Source organism: Solea solea, chromosome 8 (assembly GCF_958295425.1).
Source record: "Solea solea chromosome 8, fSolSol10.1, whole genome shotgun sequence".
Classification (NCBI taxonomy): Eukaryota; Metazoa; Chordata; class Actinopteri; order Pleuronectiformes; family Soleidae; genus Solea; species Solea solea.
In genome coordinates this window covers 16,844,344-16,865,954 of record NC_081141.1, presented here as the reverse complement: position 1 = coordinate 16,865,954, position 21,611 = coordinate 16,844,344, and the positions used below count along the sequence as shown (strand labels likewise).

The following is a 21,611-nucleotide window of genomic DNA, read 5'->3' as shown; positions in this document are numbered from 1 at the left end:
AGGTCACTGGGGTTAACAGGTTCTCTTGTTCAGCAGTAGAGTGTGTGCGTGTGTCCTCTTCAAGTACAGGGTAATCAAATCAATTACACGCTAATAAAACAAAGAACACAAACACACGACACCCTTCACCTGTGCTGTTGTAAGCTTATGACACAGAGAAATCAGTGCACATTCAAAGACACCTCTAATTTTTGAATTTGCAGGTGCATCTCTGTAAGAACTATGTTTTTCTGCAAGTATTATTTCAAATCAATGGGATGGGAGTGAGTGGCAACAAAAGTGATATTTTATGTTGTTTTTTTTGAGGGGTTTACTTTAAAATATTTTATCATTTAACATTTTTATCAGTAATAATTTACATTGCACGTTACTGTGGAAGGCTACTGGACACCACACTGATTGAAAATTATGGCCAATCATATCGCCAGAGCAATTTTTCCACACGTTCTCTGACTGTTGCCATTTGTCTCTCTCTCTCTCATTATCTCTTCTTCCCTCTCATCACTTCATGTATATTACTTATATGCGCAAATGAGCTGGAAAAGGTGGTAATTCATGGCTTAATAGCCTCGTGTTCGTTGCACTCCTCGTGAGAGTGAAGCTTTTAAGGGAACTGGTAAATCCTGTTTGCACCTGGCTCACCACCGCTTTAGAGCTGTTTGCCAGCTGGCGTGAGGACCGGAGCGAAAGAGTGCTTTATTTAGGCTTTTCAATGATCGTGAACCTTAATGGCTCGAGCTGACATGCAGGTAGGTAAGTGGTTTCCTAGCTCCTCTGTATAGATTGATGAACACATGACATGGAGGGAAAGAGCTGTTTATCAGGCTCAACCGCATGCACACACACACACACACACACACACACACACACACACACACACACACACACACACACACACAACTTACAAGGTCCTGCACGATGAGCACTGTGGCGAGGTTGAGCCCAAACATACATACTAAAATCTGGTTTTCAGTTCAAGCCGAAGGCGTTAAACTGTTCATCATTTGATGGCAGCTGGCAAGTACAGGCAGGAGGTAGCTTCTCATGACTGAAACTCTGTGATGTGTGTCTAGAAACTTGCAAGTAAGGCCCTACAACAAAATTACCAGCCTACGCATGATCAGCATTTAGCTGTCAAGACCCTCAGCATGTAAAGTGAGCCATGTTAGAACTTGAACAATTTCTTCAGCTTTCTTTTTTCCTCCAGTGAGAGGTGAGCTAAGGTTTTCATTTTACAGCAATGTATGGATTAGGCCAAATTAGATCAGAGGTGAAGAGAGAGAGAGAGAGAGAGTTTGACTTCCAACAAAGGAGTGCGAAAAGTAAGACGCTGGAGTTGAAAACGCGTGTTTCTCCAGGTGCCGCCGCGCATCGCTTCACCTTTGACACACTTCACGTTCAGCTGCTATCCAGACTGTTGCAAAAATGTTGCACCTTCTGACCTTATACCAGTAGAGCCCCATTCTTTGCAGAGGTGAATTTACAAAAACGCTGCCTGTGTGCTTCTCTAACCACGTTTCCCCCCCCTGACTGCAACCACGTCAACGTTCGCACAAAGTGTCTTATAATGTAAATAATTACATGTGAGCGACAGTTTAGAGTGTTGAAGTATGAAAGGCTGGAAGATGAATGAATGAATTACCATTTAAATGCTGGTCTTGAGAATCTCAGGCAGAAACTGTGCAATTCCTAGGGCGTCTTTTTTTTACTTTCAGTGTAACCTGCCCTTGCTGTTCGTCTAAGCCCTCCTCTGCACCCAGTATCTGCAGAAAGCTCTTTGATGGTGGCAGCTGGAATTTGTTGGCTTGGGGCAGGAGGGGCGAGTTGAAATAGCAAAGCTCTGGGAACCATGACAGTGTGCAGAAGATGAAGGTGGGGGGGGGTGGGGTGGAGAAAGGGAAAGAGAAAGAAAGAGAAATACAGAGAGAGACAAAACGTCATAGAAAGGCAATAAATGATGAGGTTACTGACCTCAGATAGAGAGTAATGGAGTACAGTCTGTTTGAGTCAATGTTGAGTTTGTGTGTTTTCATGATGCGTGCAGGTGAAAGTGTGTTCTATGACTTTGATGCACGTATGAGTGGACGCTCTTTGTTTAATCCTAAAAGCACATACTGCACATGGAGATCAGTTTCTGCTCCAGTGTGACTTTAATTCTCCTGCGTTCGGTGGAAATGTTTATGCTCTGGTTCTTTGTGATATATGTTCTGCAGCCAGTGGGAAGAGCTGGGGGAAAGCAAGTGGAGCCGCAATCAATATCTTCAGTTGCTTATTTATGGCTGCACCAAACCAGTGGCAGGGAATTGGTTATGAGGAGTGACACGGTGCCGAAGAGGAGGTGGAAAGCGCTGAGTCAGGGCCCCCGGGGGTGGGGCAGAGTACAAATTGTCTGAAATGTGTGTGATCTTGTAGGAAAGCGTAGAGACTGGAATTAAATGTCACTTCACTCGCGGCAGAATGCAAGTTAATTCTGTTCTTCTGCCAGCAGAGAGTATTACTGCTGCTGCTCACTGCTATTATGCCTTTTATCAGAGTTTGTTGTTTTTTTCTTTCAAGACAGCAGGTGTCTGTTTCTGAAAAGATATGATGTAAAATAAACAGAAAACATGTCTTGGTATGTTTAAAGAAAGAAATATATAAAATATGCTGACACATTAGTGTGGAATACAATATGTCCATTTTTGAAATTGTGAAACAGACTTGGCGAATTAATTAGAGAGCAAACAAATCACAAAGCTTTATTATATACAATGCAAAAGTTGATTTTCAAGAAAGTAAAAAAAGGCCTGGTTTCTGGGAAATTGTTCAAATTTAGTTTTTTTTTTTTTGCCTAAAATGAAAAATAATCTCAGCAAGCAAGTTTTGCACGAGATAAATGATCTCATTATAAGAAAAAAAACTATATGACTTTGTCTTAATAAGATATTACTTCACCGCTAACAAGGTAAAACAATGGTTTGAATAAAATCCTGCTCCTGCCCCTGGTTTGTGTGTTTGTGTTAAGTTGTGTATGTGTGCAAGTATTAAAAAAAAAAATCTTAAAAGTCAAATGAATGAATCACAAAATTCCATCCAAGTACAACTGCAGTTGTGTCTAGTTTGTCCTTGTTGTCTGAAAGGAACGCCCCTTTAAATATTCTAGCCAAGCAAAATGTACTTACACCATAAATTTGATCAATTTAAGAATATTTGACTAATTTCTAATAGGGCTATTTTTGCAGTGCATTCTCTCTTGTATTCTTTGAGCTCCGAGTTGTTCATGTGTGTGGGTCCCAGTGGAGCTCCTCCTGTAACCTTAAGCAAGTATATGTGGTTACCATCCTCTTTGATTCGTCTCTTTTGACCAAAACAAGAGCACGCCACCAAATGGACTGGGAAGTATTGTGTTGCAGGGATCCTGCACAGTATATGGTCCTGCGCAGACTTCAAAGGGATATAGGAACCTGTCCTTTACAATTCTTTGTCATTCTTTTTTCCTTTCAGCTCCTCTGGAGCCTCATTTCACTGGGTGTGTATCAAGGGACCAGGAGACGTTTCGTTGTTGGTGGAGTCCGGGGGTCTTCCACAACCTGTCCTCTCCTGGAGACCTCCGAGTCTTCTACCTGAAGAAAGAGTGAGTGTGGTCGCCACTACGGTATATCTACTTCAGATGTGATAATATGTTCCACTGAGGTGAACAAGCACAAGCTGGATTCTCTAAATACGGGTCAAATTGCAGGTTTAGTAGGTTTCTACGTATTTTAAAAAACCCCTTCTCTGCTGGACACAACCTTTGAGCTGGCAGGCTTACACACAGTTACACAGTTGATGATTTCCAGGTTTAAAGATCCATTAGGTTTTCATCACTAAACACTGGAGCTAGAGCCAAAATAACATGTGACTGGAATAATTGCTGATTTACCCTTTTCCGCCAAAAAAACACGGTCCTTTTTTGTTTTATATAGTGCTTTTCATTTACTCCAAGTTGCTTTTACATTAAAAGCACAAGATTGAAAGAGATATTAGTGGGCATTAGTGTTTTTTTGTGGTCCAGTGTAAAGAGGTTTTTTTTAGCACTTACATGTATGCATTTTCAACCCCTCATATGACAATAATGTATGTCTTTTTCCTCTCTCACCCCTTCAGGTCTGTACACAGTGAGTGGAAAGAGTGTCCACATTATGTCTATTCAAACAGAGAGTGCTTCTTCGATGCAAATGACACGTCCATTTGGATCACCTACTGCATGCAGCTGCGCAGCCAAAACGTCACCTTCTATAATGAAGATGATTGTTTTACTGTGGAAAATATAGGTAAGTCGCCGATTATTTGCGCGTTTATGCTCAATTGGGGGGAATTCTGCTTTTCATTTTATAGTAAATTTAACAGTGTGAAGCATGTGTGCTGCTGTCGTCTAATAGCTTACCTGGACAGGTTTTTCCCGGAAATCGGTGAAATCGATGCTGCAAATCGATCAAATGCTTGTTAATGTCACAGAAAGACGGACAGTGTTTACACACACACACTGATGTCGGTGTTTATCTAAGCAGGACTGCAGACAGTTGTGATGAATGCCGTATTATGATGAGGCAATGGCATATGTTTGTAGATGTCTCCTCTCGTGTTTCCAGTTGAGTATCGGCATGTTTTTTTATAGAGAACATGTGGATGTTGTGTCCTTTTAACCACCGAGCCTGCAACACACGCCCAGTAAAAAGCACATGACAACGACAAACAGCATGTTGTGGGGTTTTTTTGCCTGTCCACATGTCCTGACAAATGAATGTGCCATGAATAACATCTCAACAGCTGCTGGCAGCATCTCCAGCAGGAAGTTTGCTGTTGATATTTATACCAGTCTTGTCTTAATTGCCTCATTCCTCTGCTGTGATTACAATAACGTTTCCACTTCTGACCAAGAAATAGCAGTTTGCGAAATGTATTTAATTTGCCCTGAGCAAAGCTCCAGCATAATATTAACCCTGTATATATATATATATATATTCTTCATAATATATTGTAGTGTAATTAGTAACACGGTTTGTTTGGGATACATAGATAGGTTAGACAAAGCAAAAGCAAAGACAGCATGCTAACTGGCACGCATACAAATGAAAGAAAAGTAATGCTAAAGAGAAAGAAGATGCAGCAGTTACAATATCATTAAATCAAATCTGAGAAGGATTTTGGAAAGGTGTTTTCTTGTGGATCAAACTGTTTCCAAAAAATGTGTACAGACATTAAAATAGAATACATGTTAGAATGTTCATTAACTCACTCACCATAGATCACTAAGAAATAACAGACACATAAAAACAGGCAGGAAACACCAGAGACAGGGTTCACTGAAGATTTGAAGTTGTTAGTTTTAAACCATCTATTGCAAACTGATGATTATTGAATCCTGTATTGGTTGGTACATGGATGGTAAACCGTGCTAATACATAAACACCTACTGTACACCTTTGACATGCATTGGCATAAACACATAATGTACCTTCAAAGCCACTAATGAAGTTACCATCTTGAGTGGTATTAATAGCTTGTTTTTGTTTTTGCTCTGAACCTTTGGCCTTTTCCTCACAGTGCGCCCCGACCCCCCAGTCTCTCTCAACTGGACCCTCCTGAACATGAGTCCCTCTGGTGTAAGTTATGATGTCATGGTCAAATGGAAGCCCCCGCCCAATGCAGATGTCGCCATGGGCTGGATGCGCGTTGAGTACGAAATCCAGTACCGGGAGACAAATGGAACGCACTGGGAAGCAGTGAGTGTTCTCTCCCTCTCATGCACACTCAGTAACATGTGCTGACACACTGACTCATGTAAACAAACACCTTTAGAATCCAACCAAATGCCTGTGCACGCCCACACACACACACACACACATTCAAACACTCCTGCACCCTTGTAAAAGTAAATTGTAGGTAGGTCACAGTGGCACAGTGTTGTGTTTCCTCCCCCCCCCCCCCCCTTCTTGCATGTTGCTTTGTGGGCAAGGCAATGGATGTAAGAGCAAAGCCCTCTGGGAAGACACAGCCTCTCTGAAGGAAGTGAAGGGAGGGATCTGTAGGTCAGAGGCCATGGGACCTTGTACAGACCCATATTCATTACCGTGTGGCTGGCCGCCTGACAAAAGCAGCCTTGAAACTGTTTTCGAACCCCCCCCATTATTCAGACAGCGTGTCTTATGTCACAGTTACAGGCGCCAAATATAAACTTGCTTAAAGCTGTAGTGCCTTTGGATATTAGCAAACATCTGTTACATTTAAACCATTCTCAAAGGAGTTCACACAATGCTGTGTTGGCCGTAGGTGTGAGTGTGAGAGTGGACGGTTGTTTGAGAGTGGACAGAGTGTTCCCCATCTTTCGCCCTGTGTCAGCTGAGATTGGCACCAAAGCCCCCCGCGACCCTCATGTGGAGGATAAAGCGGTAGAAGATGACTAAATGTTTCTGTTCATGAAGATTAAACAGAGCAACAACAACAAAAGTATTTTCTAATGAATTAATATTAAATGAAATTGCCTAAAAAAGAAAAAAAAAAAAACCTTTTGTGTTTGTTCTACCCTCAGCTCTCTCTCTCTCTTCTGTGTGTGCACTTGTGTATTTCAGCTGGAGATGCAGCCACACAATCAGCAGACAATCTTTGGTCTGCTCATTGAAAAAGAGTATGAAGTGCACATCCGCTGCAGGATGCTGGGTTTCTCCAAATTCGGAGAGTTCAGCGACTCCGTCTTCATCCAAGTCAGCGAGGTTCCAAGCAGAGGTAAGATCACGACGAGACAAAGGTCGAGCATCAAATCATTTGGTCAGATATGATGAATGAATGAATAAATAAATATGATAATGGTGGTGTTTTGTGATGATGACGATGGGATATACTCGTGTCTTGTGTTGTTTTTTTAGAGACCACTTATGCATTCACCATCGTCGTCGTTTTCGGGATTGTGGGCGTCCTCGTTCTCATCATGCTCATTGTTGTCTCTCAGCAGCACAGGTGGGAGCAGTTTAACGCTCACTTTCTATAATATTTGCTCACCAGCGCAGTTCGAAACCCATCAAAAAACGAGATACTGGCTAAATAATGCTGAAAATGACTGAAGCTTCCTCTCCTCCCTGCTGCTACAGATTCATGATGATTCTGCTGCCACCAGTTCCTGCACCGAAAATTAAGGGCATCGATTCGGAGATGTTGAAGGTACTTTGTCTGGGGTGTTTTTTGGTATATGGACAAGTATATTAGACCCCAGTCTACTAAAAGTAACGCAGGGTTCTAAATATGTCAGGAGGTATTCCAAAACTGTCATTCTTCCACATCTTCCACAGAACCAAAGCTTTGATTTTAACGAATATATTAAACCTAAAAAAAAACACACAGAAAAATGTCTTGTGATTCATCTGCATTAAGAGAAAATTGCTCCCATTAGAATTCACAGCAGTCAACACGAGTGGATCTGTGGGGTTGTTTATCTGGCAAAGTGGTTTTATAAAGTATTGTGTAACCACTGTTGATCACATTTCCATTTCAGTTTTGATTAAAAACAGACATCTCTTGGACATCCACGTGGAACAGTTAGCTGAGGCACATCGGGCCACATCATCACACACACACACACACACACACGTTCAGTGTGAAAACAAGGAAGGGATGAGGCTGGAGGATAATAAAAAGAGGGTTATGGTTTGGCATTGTGCTGTGGGCCTGTTATTGCCAGATGATGGAGGATGCATTAACAGGCAGCCTGTTTGCTCTATGTTATCCGGTATGTCTCTTTAGAGCTCAGAAATAGAAGCACTTATAGGAATAAAATAATATAAAAACGCTGCTCATTCATAATCAGAGAGTCTATGCAGATTGCTGCTGATACTGAAAACTATTTTTATCACATTTCTCTGTGGAAAATAAGAAGAAAAAAAAGTGGTTATTATTATTATTACTCCAAGGACTTCTGCTTTGTGATTTTTGCACACACAGAATGGGAAGCTGGATGAGCTGAATTTGATCCTGAGCGGTGGCTTGTCCACTTATGCGCCAGATTTCTACCAAGACGAGCCATGGGTGGAGTTCATAGAGGTGGATGCCGAGGATGCAGACACTGGGGAGAAAGAGGACCACCAGGGCTCAGACACACAGAGACTTCTTGGTCTGCCTCAGCCTGCGAGCCAAGGATTTACCAACACCATTAGGTACTGCACAGATTCTGTGTTTTCATGCTACCACATCCTTGCAAACGTGAATTTCATTGACTTTTTTCCCTGCTCTTTCTCTCTTGCCCAGCTTTCCTGACGATGACTCAGGCAGGGCCAGTTGTTATGATCCAGATCTGCTCGAACAAGACACCTTAATTCCGATGGCCACGCTGCGGCCAGGCCCACCTGAGGACAGAGAAGCTTCGCTCAGTGATGTAGAAGCTCAGAAGTCAGAGAAGAAAGACATGGCCCTCGCCCAAACCCAGAACGCAGGGCCCCAAACCTGGGTCAACACAGACTTCTATGCCCAGGTCAGCAATGTTATGCCCTCTGGAGGTGTGGTGCTGTCTCCTGGCCAACAGCTCAGAAGCCAGGAGGGCGCATCGGCCATGCAGGAGGAAACGCAGAAAAAGGGAAAAGACAGCAAAGCAGGCGACGAGACAGAGGAAAAGAAGCAGAAAGAGCAGCAGTTCGAGCTGCTGGTTGTGGATCCTGATGGAAGCGGTTATATCACAGAGAGCAATGCCCAGCAGAGCAGCACTCCCATTATCTCCCAAATACCTGGTGAGGGTCACCAAACCCTACGGCCTCAACCAGTGGAGACCAAACCTGCAGCTGCAGCTGAGGATAACCAATCCCCTTACATTGTTTCTGACTCTCCCTTCACCCAGTTCAGCGCTCCTGTTTCAGACTACACAGTAGTACAGGAGGTGGATACTCAGCATAGTCTGCTTCTCAACCCGCCTTCCCGCCAGTCTCCCCCTCCCTGCCTGCCACAGCACCCCCTCAAATCCCTACCCGCCATGCCTGTAGGGTACGTCACCCCAGACCTGCTGGGGAACCTGTCACCGTGAAAAGACCGATGCCGTTTTGATCTGTTGGTGCAAGTTGTGTTAACCAGGAAGCCCACTGCACTCACAAAAAGCCTGTTGCTTCTTAATTCGTGCTGGAAAACCAAATAACGCGACCGTGTGGGTTGAGATTGTACAGGTGACTGTCGAGAGGGGGCGTCGAAAGGGAGACGTGCTGAGGCGCGCCGCGTCGCTGACTCTTGCACACAGTCTACATCCATACATTTCACACAGAGGCTACCAAAAAGTGCACGTTTTAAAATCAAATACGCAGTTTCCTCACACACATAAATGGTAGAGACTGTGACTGTGACTGTAATGAGTCCAAAAAGGCATTAGCTCTCCGCTAATGTCCTTGGATAGTATTACATGTCAGTGTAAATGTGTAAAGAGCAGCATAAGTCGGTGACACGTCAGTGCGCGATTGATCGGGAGGAGAAAAAGCACATCGCTATAACGTGAAGATTTCATTGCTGTCGTTGATTTTGTTTTGCTGGCAGAGATGCTTTACTCTAAATTGTGGCTTATTTTATATATTCTTATACTTCTTATTTCATCTTATTAGTACTTAACCAGAGATATATTTTTATATGAAAAGGCATTAAGACAAAGGATAAATCTGCCCCCCCCGAAACACAGCTGAAAACACAACTATGCAGTTTAACTTCGCATTCCGGCCTCCATTTTTGTTTGGCGCTGTGTTTGTTTCTCAACTGATGTTGATTTTAACATGCGGTAAGAATGTAACACACAGACATGGATTACCATGACAACAAATGCCATCAACAAATAATGTACTATTATCGTTACGTCACTCTTTGAAGGCATTCTGGAAAGTGAAAAACTACTGAAACGAAAATTGAGGCGATACATAAAAGGGAAATTACAACATTTTATCTACGCATCCCAACATGGAATTCATTTTTTTTGCGGCCACTGTTTTGTTGTTTAGATTTTATTTTGCTTTGTAGACCGTACTGTAAACATGCATCACTTTCAGCGGCCAACACCTATCTTTGTTGTAGCACGTGTGTTTATTCAAATTCAGCCACAGTTGGGAGCTGCGCAACACAAATAGTGTGTAGAACACTGAGCATCACTAAGTGCTTTACGCTGACATAATTCTTTTTCCATTACATCCCAAAATGGCACCCAACCGACTTACTTTTTTTTTTTTTTTTTTTTTAAACCAGCACTCAGTCATAATCTATTGCTTAAAGTGAAACCTCAACAAGCTTTCTTCTCGGGAGTTTAATGCCTCTTGTGTTGCGTGGCTATCGCAGGGACAGCAACTGGAGCAAGTTGAAAGACTGTGAAAGTATGTAATAGATCTAATAAGCTAACATTTTATACATATTATCTGTCAAGTGCGCCGTGTCAGTGACCTATGCCATGTACAGTATGTGCCGAGGTATGCTTACGTAAGCTACATTTGTGCATTAAATCCTGCTATGTAGGTGAAGCTGCATCCGTGTACAGGACACGTAAAGCCTGTGCGTGGCACTCACACAGAGACATGCATGTACAAACACACATGTTTGCCTTAATTGACTGATTTGATTTTGCCTTTCTGACATGGCCACAAACATTTTAATCAGCCCATTGATAGCTCAGCTTATGGCAAAGGAGACCTTTTGTAAAGGTCTTGGGCACTTGCGAAACCTGTTTTTAAATCTATGAATCCTGTCATCAAGACTTTTGACAATATGCCTGTGACAAACACAGCAGCGTAGCACACTGCACACAATAAATAAGCTAAGTAAATCAAGGTTGTGCCATATGCTGTCGGGTATGCGCTGCGACACAATTGATTTTCACGGGGAAAGTTGGGAGATGAGCACATAAGCAAACCTCACATCCTTGAGAGAGCGCGCTCGAGTGGCTCAAATGGAAATGGACTTTTGTATTTGAGCAACTCCCGTCATGAAGAGAGACAAAGCAAGAGCCATAGACTAACAACCAGAAAAAGAAAATGTGAATATGATGAATATGATGAATGTGTGCCATTTTTCCTCTTTCTCACCCTCTCTCTTTTGAAGAGCCCAGTGTTTTGTTGTTGTTGTTGTTGTTGTTGTTGCTGCTGTCTTGTGCCGATGATATAGCGGCATGTCATTGCTGTTGCGGAAATGTCTTAATATATTTACCAGTGCTGTAAAAAAAATACATGTATATATTTTTATGTCACTAATCACAATGTATTGCTGCCTGGTACATGTATTTTCCTAGCATTAAAGGAATACTTCACCACTTTGTATTTAGCTTTGTGTTACTAGAACAGGGCTAGTATTTGTGAGTTTCCCCTGAGTCGAGAAATATCTTCATTCTTTTCTTTGTTACGTGCCACTTGGTCCTGTTAGCGTAGCTGTTAGCAAAGATGGCGGACACTGTTTACATTCTGGGAAAGAGGTCCCGCCCCCCCTACCAGTGGCTCTAAAAAGTGCGGAATTAGCGTTGCAGTTTCAAGGCTCGGACCAAGTGTCACTGGTGGACACATAACAAAGAAAAGAATGAAGATGTTTCGAGGTTGGGATGCACAATACAATTTTTCAAAAATACCAGCCCTGTTCTAGTAATACAAAGCAAAATGCAAATCGGTGAAGTATTCCTTTAACATTCGCTGCGGTAGGAAGGGGTCATTAAATGTGTAAGTGTAAATACAGAGGTCGGATCAGATGACACCAATTTTCTTTTTTTTTCTTTTTTTTGAAAATATTTGAAATGACAAGTTATAATTGGGTCCAGCCGTTTATTCAGTTGTCACTAGAATCGATCAGCGGGACAGTTTTTCAGTGTCCCACAGAATCATGATGGCTCTGGTAATGATGATCATGACAAAGCTCTCTGTGTATATGAAGGACGATCAGACGATGGATAAAGCTGAATGCCCCCCCCCCAAAAAAAGTACCTTGATGATACTAAATGTGTCCAGACTGGAACGAGTGATGCTGTAAAAAAAAAAGAAAAAAGTGGAAAAATAATTCCTGAAAGGTAGTAGGTAGTTTTTTTTGTTTACAGTTGTTACTGTAAGGCAATGAAAGAAGTGCTTTTTCATACTGGTGTTTACTACTTTGTGCCTGTGATTTGTTTCTTAACATAGTGCCAAACATTTGTAATGATAAGCTCAAGCTTATACGTTTTGCAGACACTTTAGAGCGAGCACTTTTTTTTTTCTTTTTCTTTACACAGATATTATGCTAACATAAATAGTATTCAGATTTCTACGAATTACCAGTTGTTATGAAAGAGCATTATATTTTTTCATTCCAGTTCAAAGCGATTGATGAGAATATCGGTAAGATTCAGTTTTGTTCCACAGAGGTATGTTTATAGGACATATTTTACACTACCAGATGTATAGGATGGTGTACTGTAATGGAGTATTTAATATTTGCTATAAGATTTATAGATATATATAGAGAAAGCAGATATATTCTTTGAGTGGAAAAAAAACCGAAAGGTTCTACTGTAACTCAATACTCTAAAATGTCTCCTGCTATTTGATTTCATTTCAGCATTTCATTCTTACTGTGGCTTTAGGTGGGGCTGCAGTGTGTTTTAGAACGATGTATTTTGACCTCCAGCATCTTGGTTTTGTGTCAATAAAAGGGAGGCGTCCGTCACTGTTAAGCCTGGGAATAATTATGAAAGCTGGAATTTATACTGGTTGTTAATTCTCCTTGTCAACGTGAATTCTTGCAGATGTATCAGCTTGTTGGGGAATTTTGTATTATTTTTTTTGACTTGAGTACTGCAGTTACATACCTGTTGTTTTTGTTTATTCAATAAGTTCAGTGGCTCCGGTCGTCTGTGTCTCATTCGTTTGCTCAGAGCCTTAAAATCGTCCCACGTGATGCAGCATGACCGACGTGTGCTCACAGAACTAGAAATCGTCTACACGGCAGAAATGGAAGCAGTTATGTACGTTAAATGCTCTGTATTTACATTGTGCTTTTTCTTGCCTTGATGACAACTTTAAGCTGCTTTCACTCACGCGTTCATAAAGCGCATGTGTGTGTCCTCCTGTCGTACATCATTTATCATACTCGCTCAACGATCAGGAGAAACATGTCCAAGGACACATCGGCGTGTACCATATAGACGAACCCACAACCTTCCAGTTGAAAGACGACTCTCTCTCTGCCACTGAGCTACTGTCGCCTCAGTTGTATCTGTGTTGTGAGAAAAAAACAAACTAAAGTGCTAATGTTTTATCTGTTTGCGTTGGTTAATCAATATGATCAGTGGGATATGTTCATACCTGCCTGAGTTTGGATCCACTGACCTTGTCGTTTTGCTGTTTGTTGTACTCAAGGCCAAAAACTGTTGAATCTCTGATGATTTGCTATTGTTCTCTCACCAGTTGAGCCTCTCTGATGTTGTCCGTGTGATCAATAAGCTCTCAGCAACCTTACACAATAAATGTATAAACTGCAACTTGCATAATTATTCTGTAATTTTTTATTAATTTTATCTCCATAATATTATTTTGCAGCAGAGGAGGGGAAGGGGGGGGGAGGGCTTATTTCCCACAAGCAAAGCACCACGAAAAGAGCAAATGACATTCACGATCCAAAATGTTCCATTTTCGCTGTGTAGATTAGCTTAGCGGTTGCTCATGTTACTAAACCTGCAGCAAAGGATATTTTTGAAAACCAATTCAGTCCCAGAAATGATAAAGGAAGAGAATTCCACTTCAAGTAGGCGCCTAATGGCCCCGGCCTATGCCCACTTTCTATATCTGGTGAATCAGAGAGATTTTAAAAATAAAACTAATGGTTTCTGTTGAAAATGCGACGACTGATTAAAAAGATAGAATTATGTTACCGACATCCTGTTACTGAATGATTCTGTCATTCAGAGCAGTTTTCTATCAGGAATTGAATTTGCTCTTACTGTACATATCTCATCACTCTGGTCCACTGTGGTTGTTTTTAAAGTGCTTTTCAAATTATGCTGGATTGGATTGAATAGCTGTGTGTGTGTGTGTGTGTGTGTGAGACAGAGACAGACTGACAGACACGGATGAAGAAATGAATTGTGGGCAAATGTGTGTGTGTGTGTGTGGTTGTGTGGGTGAAGAATGCACATTTGTTTGTGAGCAACACAGAGACACTTTGTATGTGTGAATGGGTTCACAAGTCTCCCTCTCTTTCTCTCTCTCTCTCCCTCTCCCTCTGTACTGGAGTGAGTGGAAAGGAAATGGCTGCAAAAACAGTTGTTCATCAAGTGGAAAGCATATTGGACAATTAAGACAGAGGCTGTGTACTGCACTGCTCTGTGTGGGGCTGATTGAATCAGAGAGACAGCCACTCACAGCTCTTCGTTTCAGGACATTGCAGGTAATTACCCATAAGTCACTGTTCCCCTGTATTGAATCTTCAGCCCAATTACGCCCACACTAGCAGTCTGCCTCGGACTCATTTATTACCTCCGGTTGCTTGTTGACCTTTTCAGACACACAGTCTGCCAGGCAATTCAGACGCATGACACTGGGTTGAGGGTGTTGCACCTTAAGTCTTGGGAGACAATTTTGCTGGTTTAAACAGTGGTCGGCACATTTGGTGCACACATTATCCAAAGCAAACACAAGGAACACCACACCAACTAAACCTGTGGAAATACCCTCGATTCAAAAGGCCTTTTGTCATGTTTTTTTTGTTTTTTTTCTCAGTACAAAAAAAGACATGCGAGAGGTCCACAGTGTGTGGATGCGTTATACGTCACGAAGCAGCTATACTGAGGAAGCTGAATATGAAAAACCGCCAGCTTACCAAACAGGATGGATATATTACAGTTGTTATTAGTTCCAGGCAAGTAAACACATTTTCACTTCATAAGATCAAAGTCTTCCATCACCCACAGATGTCTCCTGCTGGCATTACAAGCCTCCATGTACCATGTGTGTGCATGTGTGGCTGATGTCAGTCCAAACCCAAAGATAGTGTATGAACCACTGGATTCAACTCTACATGTTTTAATGACTCGGAGGACAAAGGGTGGCTAAAAAGTGATGAATCTAATCAAAGGCACTTATATCATGTAAGTTAATCATTTGAGCTGCCTGAGAGGATTTGTCAGTGAGTGTGGTGAGTCCACCAGGGTCACTTAGGAGCCGAGTATCCACCCCAGCAGCTGTGGAGGAACAATGGTTTCATGTGTAGGCCTCTGACGCCATCTGCAGACAATTATGAGCAAAACCTTTTCAACACACCTTTCACATAAATTCCCCAACATATCAAAAGAATAACTATTTTTGTCGGGCTTCAACTCGGCAAATCTCTGCCCCAGATTCACTCCCTTCATTCACTTGAAATGAAGACGCACAGAACTGAAGACGAATCGCAGCCATATTTATTCAACTCTCATATTTCCATGTGCGGCGACATAAACACAATACAGTTCCCGGTGCAGGCATCAGGTTTTTGGGTCAATGTTATCTTCCCACAGAAACCATCATTAAGCACAGAGTGTATTCCAAACAGCCACTGAACTCTCTTCCTGAACAATAGAGCTTTGTATTCTTTCTTTTTTTTTTCAAACAAAGTCTTGTGTAAGTGCATAAAAAAAATTAAAATGCATGTGCATGTTAGAAGTGGAAGAAAGACAGACCTGATTTATAGTATGTTCAGGCCTGTATGATTCATCAGCATGTGCAAAACAAGAAGAAAGTAATTATTGTTTTATGTGCTCAAAAAGAAATGATAAAAAAAAGCAGACGTTTTATGTTGTTTTTTTCTGTAAGTTTTTCTTCCAAATAATGACAAGAACCCTCCATAAAGATTTGTGGAAATTCCCAATTCACAAAATATAATAGCCTTTTTTTAACATTCACAATAATGACAGTCCTTTTAATCTTCCCACTCTCCTTTGTCCTTCTCACAAAATCTGTTCTGCAATTGTATCTTTTCCTATTCTCCCTTTTCATTTTCTTTTTGGTGTTTGCAGATTATATCCCATTTTTTTTTGTGACTGTTTCTTTGAAAATCCTCTCATACTGAATTTTCAAATCTTTTTTTGTGTGCTTATCATATTCCTAAAGACCCCTCTCCCCTCTCTCCTGCCGGACTTCAAACAGGCGCCACTAGAGCGTAGTTTCTGCACCTGGTTTCATAAAGGATGGAGAGAGCCATATGGAAAAGGGACTTCATGACTATGACAACCACATATACGCCTGAGAAAGGAAGGAAGTAACCCCCTGACAGACACGAGTGAGTCAAATACAACCTAATTATTTGCCTGTGTGTTGCCAAATGAATCACGTTATGCTTTTGTTGACGTCTTTATACACCTTATTTCATCTTTGTGATGCTCGACTCATCTATCCCTCAATGCTGTCAGGGGCTAACACCCATCCTTCCCCAGGGTAATACCTGTTGGTAAAAGAGCACAGGACCCTGGTGTTGATAACTGATGTTGATATGAAGCTGAGACCAGAGTCAGCTTACAGCTGCTCTCACCCTCAGCTCGCAACACCTTGAGGTCAGGCTCATGGGGCTGGCTGAGCGTGCTGTCAGTCAGCAGGAGGCGAGCGTCACTGTCAGGTCTCCCTAACAGCATTGGTTGCATCGCCCGTCAGTCCATGTCACTGTCAGGAGGCGGGCAGCGCCTCGTTACAGTGTCAGAGACCGGCGGCCTGTTGGCTCCCTGCGTTGTCAAACAGCCTGCGTCAGTGTCAGCATCAGCTGGCCTTAAGAGTGGCTACATCGTCAGAGCCCGCTGTCAACTGTCAGCTGTACTTTGACTTTCACCTCGCCTTGTTTGCTACTCAAGGCCTCACAGGGGCTCCGTGGTCCTCCTGTGGCATCATGTGCATTTGCAGTGTATCTGCCGCATCTGCCTGCATGTGATCTATATCTGCGTGTTGTTGCATTTGAAACGCCTGAACCTCTTGCTCACTTTGCCCTTGTGGCCTAAGACCATGACGACTGTGGTCGTGGTCATGGCTTTGGCCAGTGCCATCGTGATTCCCGTGCCCGTGACCGTGGTGGTGACCATGGTGGCGACCATGGTGGTGACCACGTGCAGCGTTGTCCTCTGCAGCCGGAGCACCATGTGCATTAGGCGGCGCCTCTACTCTCCCTTTGCATTCCTCTGGAGTCTCAGCACTCTGTGAAAATGTGAGGAGAAATGTAAACCAAAACAAAACAGATTCCCCATGTATGAGCTTATCTTTGATGAACAAATAAATGATCCATTTATAGTTGTTTTTCACTGATGTGTGTGCGCGCAGCTGCGAGTGGTCGATACCTCATGTGTGCAGTCCCCGCATATGCGATTGCAGTAGGTGTCTTTGATCGCACCCTCCACATGACCTTGCCCGATGATGGAGTATGGCAGTGAAATGTGGTGGGTGAGACGACCACACCTAACGATAAAAGAGTAGAGGTTAAGAGAAGATAAGACTTCCTCGGCATCGTACGTGTTTTATGAAGTGTAACCACTAGAGACCAAACGAACCTGTCATAAACGAGAAAGTCATCTTTGTCTCCGCCCAGTGTCTGCCAGACATCGGGCGTCTGCTCATCCTGTTTGTACAGTGTGATGTTTTCTGACAGTTTATGTGCCAGCAGGGGGTGCAGGCGCCGTGACTGCACCCCCTGGTGGTTAACCACCATGTAGTTCACATTCTTCAAACCCTGTCTCTCCAGCTTTTGGCGCAGGCCGTCAATTCTGTATGGAGAAGACACCATAATGTGGGTTAAAGACAAGTTCAGCTACAAAAGTTTGAATTAGGCCTTCTTTGGTGTTGTGCTTAACAGACAAATGTGTGATTGTTGCATGAAAATCCCAATTCTACTCTTATTTGAAGTCTTTATAAATGGAAATGATGACAACTAGCATGCAGTAGTTCTTTTTTTTAGATATATGGTCACTTGGTGTCACTTTATTTTTTTTATTTGATTATTATTTTTGATGTTTTCTGACTTTATTTTTTGTTGCATGATGCAGCAAAAGTTAGCAAAAGTGAGAATCGTATGAGTTGTAAGAAACAAATGAAAATACTGACTCGTATCTAACATCATTTATGTAACCTTTTTTGGACTAACCAAGCATTGTGATGTCCTGCTTCCTCTTGCATGAACAAAGAGGTGAGAAAGACACTGGAAAATACCTGGCAGCCTGCACCAAACAGAACAGTCAGCTGGCCTGGAGTAGTGCCACCACGGTCACATGGCCCATGGCTCCCTTCATTGGGTCCACCTCCCCTATCGCCCATGATGGCGGCAGCTGACAGCGAGGCCCACCCCCGTCACTCTCTGCCCCGCCCCCGTGGAGCAGGCAGAGAGTGAGGAGCAGGGTGAGGCCCGCCCACATCCTGTGGTGCCTCCTCACTGCCCCAAATCTGCCGAGGACAGAAAACAAGGGGAGAGTGGTGGGGATATGTGTGTGTGTGGGGGGAGAAGTGAAGAAAAGAGAAGAGATTGGTCAACACTGACAATATGGTACAAAAGGTTAGAGTGGGGTCAACTTTTTAACATTCTCCAAATCATCAAATCGTCTCCTCTCTAACGGTCCTGTTCTTTCTGAAACTGTGCTGTCATAGACTAATCTGTAAGACTAATATAAAATGGTATAATAAGCAGTTTATTTGAAGTTCCTCAAATGTTCTTTTCTATTCAAATTTAGACATAATATGCAGAAAAAAAAGTCCAAAACTTCTGCAATCTAATACTTCATGCATGACAGAAAGAAATGTCAAATAAATAGTTTATAAATGTAATAAATAAATGTAAAAAGTTCCATCGTCGCAGTGGAAACGCACTGAAAACAAGTGTTGCACAAGTTCGGACATACTGAATTACAAAACAGCCGGAGGTCCTGCATTTTAACATAAATCTATTTATTTATTTTGCCGTAAAACAAACGCGGACAAAAGACATTTCTCTTACGCAGTATGTGCTCCATTATAAATCCTTCCTCTTCACTTACCCTTAAGTTAAAAAGTGTCCTTCTCTCTGCTCAGTTCTTCACTCCTGCAACTCAGTGAACAAAAACAAGCCTCTTCCCCCTCTGCTCCCCCTTTTTATACTCTGCTTGTTGTTTTTCTGTCTGGAAGGAGGACAAAGTTCAGTTCCTGCTGTGTGCTGATGCCAACACTTTTCTCAAGTTAAGACTATTTTCCAATACAAACCATTTGTCAAACAACAGAAAACTACGTGTGGTACGTGTGTGTGTGTGTGGGTGGGTGTGTGTGTATTATGGCTGGAGACAACATGTGTATTTGCCTCCTAAACTGAACATGTCAACATTATGTCCGTTACCAAGACCAACGAAAGATTATTGTGCAACTTTGCAGTTTAGCTTCTCCACAGAGAATGAGGAAGTGAAAGCACTGAACATGTAGCTACAACTATATAGTTTTGCAAACACTGCAAAAACAAACGTCGAGTCGAAACATGTAACAGCTATGAAGAGCCAGGCAGATTATCTGTGTACAGATATAGTCCATGCAGTCCAGGCTAGTGAAGGCACTGTTCTCAGATTACTGGGGGTCAGACTTGAGTCCAGTTGTGATTTAGTGTGCAATCTAATCTCTTGAAACACACACCGCACAGTGACTATAAGTTAGGGGATGGACCTAATGCCCTACAGTAAACTGTAATATTATACAGTGAACATATTTGCACAGTTTGTATATCAGCAGATTGTTGGTGTACGGGTGACAGGATGTGCTTGTTCCTCTCCATGGTGATGTTTGAAGGCTTTCCTCATATTGTGTTGGAAGTTGATGTTATAATAAATATAAAATACTAGTAAATTTCATGCTCAAGCACAAATAGCTGCCAGAGTAAAAGGGGATAGAGAATAGATTAAATAGTAGAATTTCCCGTCCCCCTAAATGACAAACCAGACTTTAGAATTTGAGAGCCCACCAAGCAGCACAGACCCCATACTTAAACAGATACTGAGTCATGGTAAATACAAATATGTGTAAAAAAAACAAATATGGAAGATACTCATAAAATATCAACCTCAAAGTGATCTCTAGAATTTAAAAAGCACACATAATAATAAGAAAGTTTAGAAAGCCCCAGGATAGAAAACAAGTGATACGACGACAATAAAATAAAAACAAAATAACAGCACAAAACAGCAAAAAATTAATAAATAAATAAAGGTGGCATTAAATGTAAGCCATCTTATAAAAGTGCATTTTTTTAGAAGGTGTTTAAAAGCTGAAGGGATTCTGTTCTCATTTGATGGGTCTGTCCAGGACAAACCCTATGGTTTAATTCTTTCATACTTTAAGGGGATGTAAGCACAATAAGAGATTATATGCATAACATGTACAGAGCATATAATGTCTCTAGTAACTGAGTGAGAACTAACGCTATTACCAGAGAGCGCAGACACCAGAGAACATTTACAGCAGTATAAAAGATTTTATTGGTGTCTGTAAACTCTGTGGTTGGTTGTGATATGTGATGACTTTGATGTAGCAACCAGGTGATATAACGCAGAATGACTGATATGATTCAATTGTTCTGCCAGTACTCGATTATTCTGTAACCCAGTGTTACTTATTCATGTCATTTGAAACTTTGGCAAATGAGGACACTCTGACCTGGATTGACTCATCAAACAATATATCAGTCAGTGTCACAAAACGTTATCAAGCCATTGAAATATTAGGAATGAAGTTAAAATGTACCAGGTTTATGTTGTTATAGACGAGGAGGAGACACTGGCATCGAGTTTGTCCAGTTAATCATTATAACATGCAAACACTCTCTGCTGTCACCAGGGGACAGAGAACGAAATTATACTTGTCTGCTCCAATTCTGTTTCAGCACTAAAGAGCCTGAAGTCATTCACCTCCAGTCTTTACGATCTCCTGGTCAAAGTGTCATACTCATTCATCAAGGTCACCTGGATTTATGGGCTCCAGCACACGTACGACTGAGAGGAAAAGAGTTTAGTGCAAATTATTCGACAAAAACAAGCATATATTTACAATTCCAAGATCAAAATCATTTGGACAATGACATAGGGGGCAGATAGCTGTAGGAATGCGGTAACGAATCCAATGGGTCAAACAAAATCTGTTGAACTGTTATCCCAGTTCTGCAAACTGTTCCATTGCTATCCTATGTGTTATTACTGCTGATTAAATCTTTAAATGGTTATTTGATGCTTCATTGTCCAAAACTGAAAGTTAAAAACTCTTTAAGTTTATTGTTCAACAACGTCTTGCAGCCCACCTGCAATGGCCCATCAGGGGGTTGAAATCACTGCTATACAGTTTAATCTACAAAGTTAATTCAACAATAGGAAACCGAGGTAGACTTACAGGTATCTTTGTTACTCGTTACTACCAAATAAAGTCAGAAGACGAAGAGTTGGTAATGGTCTCTATTTATATAGCACTTTTCTAGTCTTGATGAGCTGCTTTATACTATAGTTTTGACATTCACACATCTTTCATACCCATTCGCACGCTGCAACATGGGGTTAAGTGTCTTGCTCAATGACACATATAGACTAGCAGAGCCAGGAATTGAGCATTACATCAATTATAGTATACATTACATACATTAACATGTTTACATCACATTAAAAAACAAATTATTGTCTTGCATCCTTGCATTAC

The 21,611-nt window shown here is 41.8% G+C and overlaps 2 protein-coding genes across 4 annotated transcripts in view; one reads left to right on the top strand and one right to left on the bottom strand.

Moving 5' to 3' along the window:
• The window catches only part of ghra (growth hormone receptor a), a 30,079-nt gene extending 16,626 nt beyond the window's left edge, over positions 1-13,453 (top strand). Inside the window, exons 3-10 of the mRNA XM_058636067.1 lie at positions 3,484-3,613; positions 4,126-4,292; positions 5,566-5,744; positions 6,591-6,744; positions 6,885-6,975; positions 7,107-7,176; positions 7,954-8,165; positions 8,257-13,453. Coding sequence (XP_058492050.1) covers positions 3,484-3,613; positions 4,126-4,292; positions 5,566-5,744; positions 6,591-6,744; positions 6,885-6,975; positions 7,107-7,176; positions 7,954-8,165; positions 8,257-9,022 — 1,769 coding nt within the window. The 3' untranslated portion in view covers positions 9,023-13,453. The remainder of the gene's footprint in view (positions 1-3,483; positions 3,614-4,125; positions 4,293-5,565; positions 5,745-6,590; positions 6,745-6,884; positions 6,976-7,106; positions 7,177-7,953; positions 8,166-8,256) is intronic.
• A 1,895-nt stretch (positions 13,454-15,348) lies between these two features.
• Positions 15,349-19,088, bottom strand: selenop (selenoprotein P). 3 transcript variants are annotated; one of them, XM_058636868.1, is made up of 5 exons: positions 18,950-19,088; positions 18,132-18,362; positions 17,477-17,689; positions 17,267-17,384; positions 15,349-17,126 (listed from the first exon to the last, which is right to left on the bottom strand). In XM_058636868.1, exons 2-5 carry the CDS (start codon positions 18,332-18,334, stop codon positions 16,506-16,508), a joined length of 1,155 nt encoding a protein of 384 aa, XP_058492851.1. In that variant the 5' UTR covers positions 18,335-18,362; positions 18,950-19,088; the 3' UTR covers positions 15,349-16,505. The 3 variants fall into 3 exon arrangements, with proteins under 3 accessions (XP_058492851.1, XP_058492852.1, XP_058492854.1); XM_058636869.1 differs by having other exon boundaries at positions 16,557-17,126; XM_058636871.1 differs by having other exon boundaries at positions 16,608-17,126.
• Positions 19,089-21,611: the final 2,523 nt, after the last annotated feature.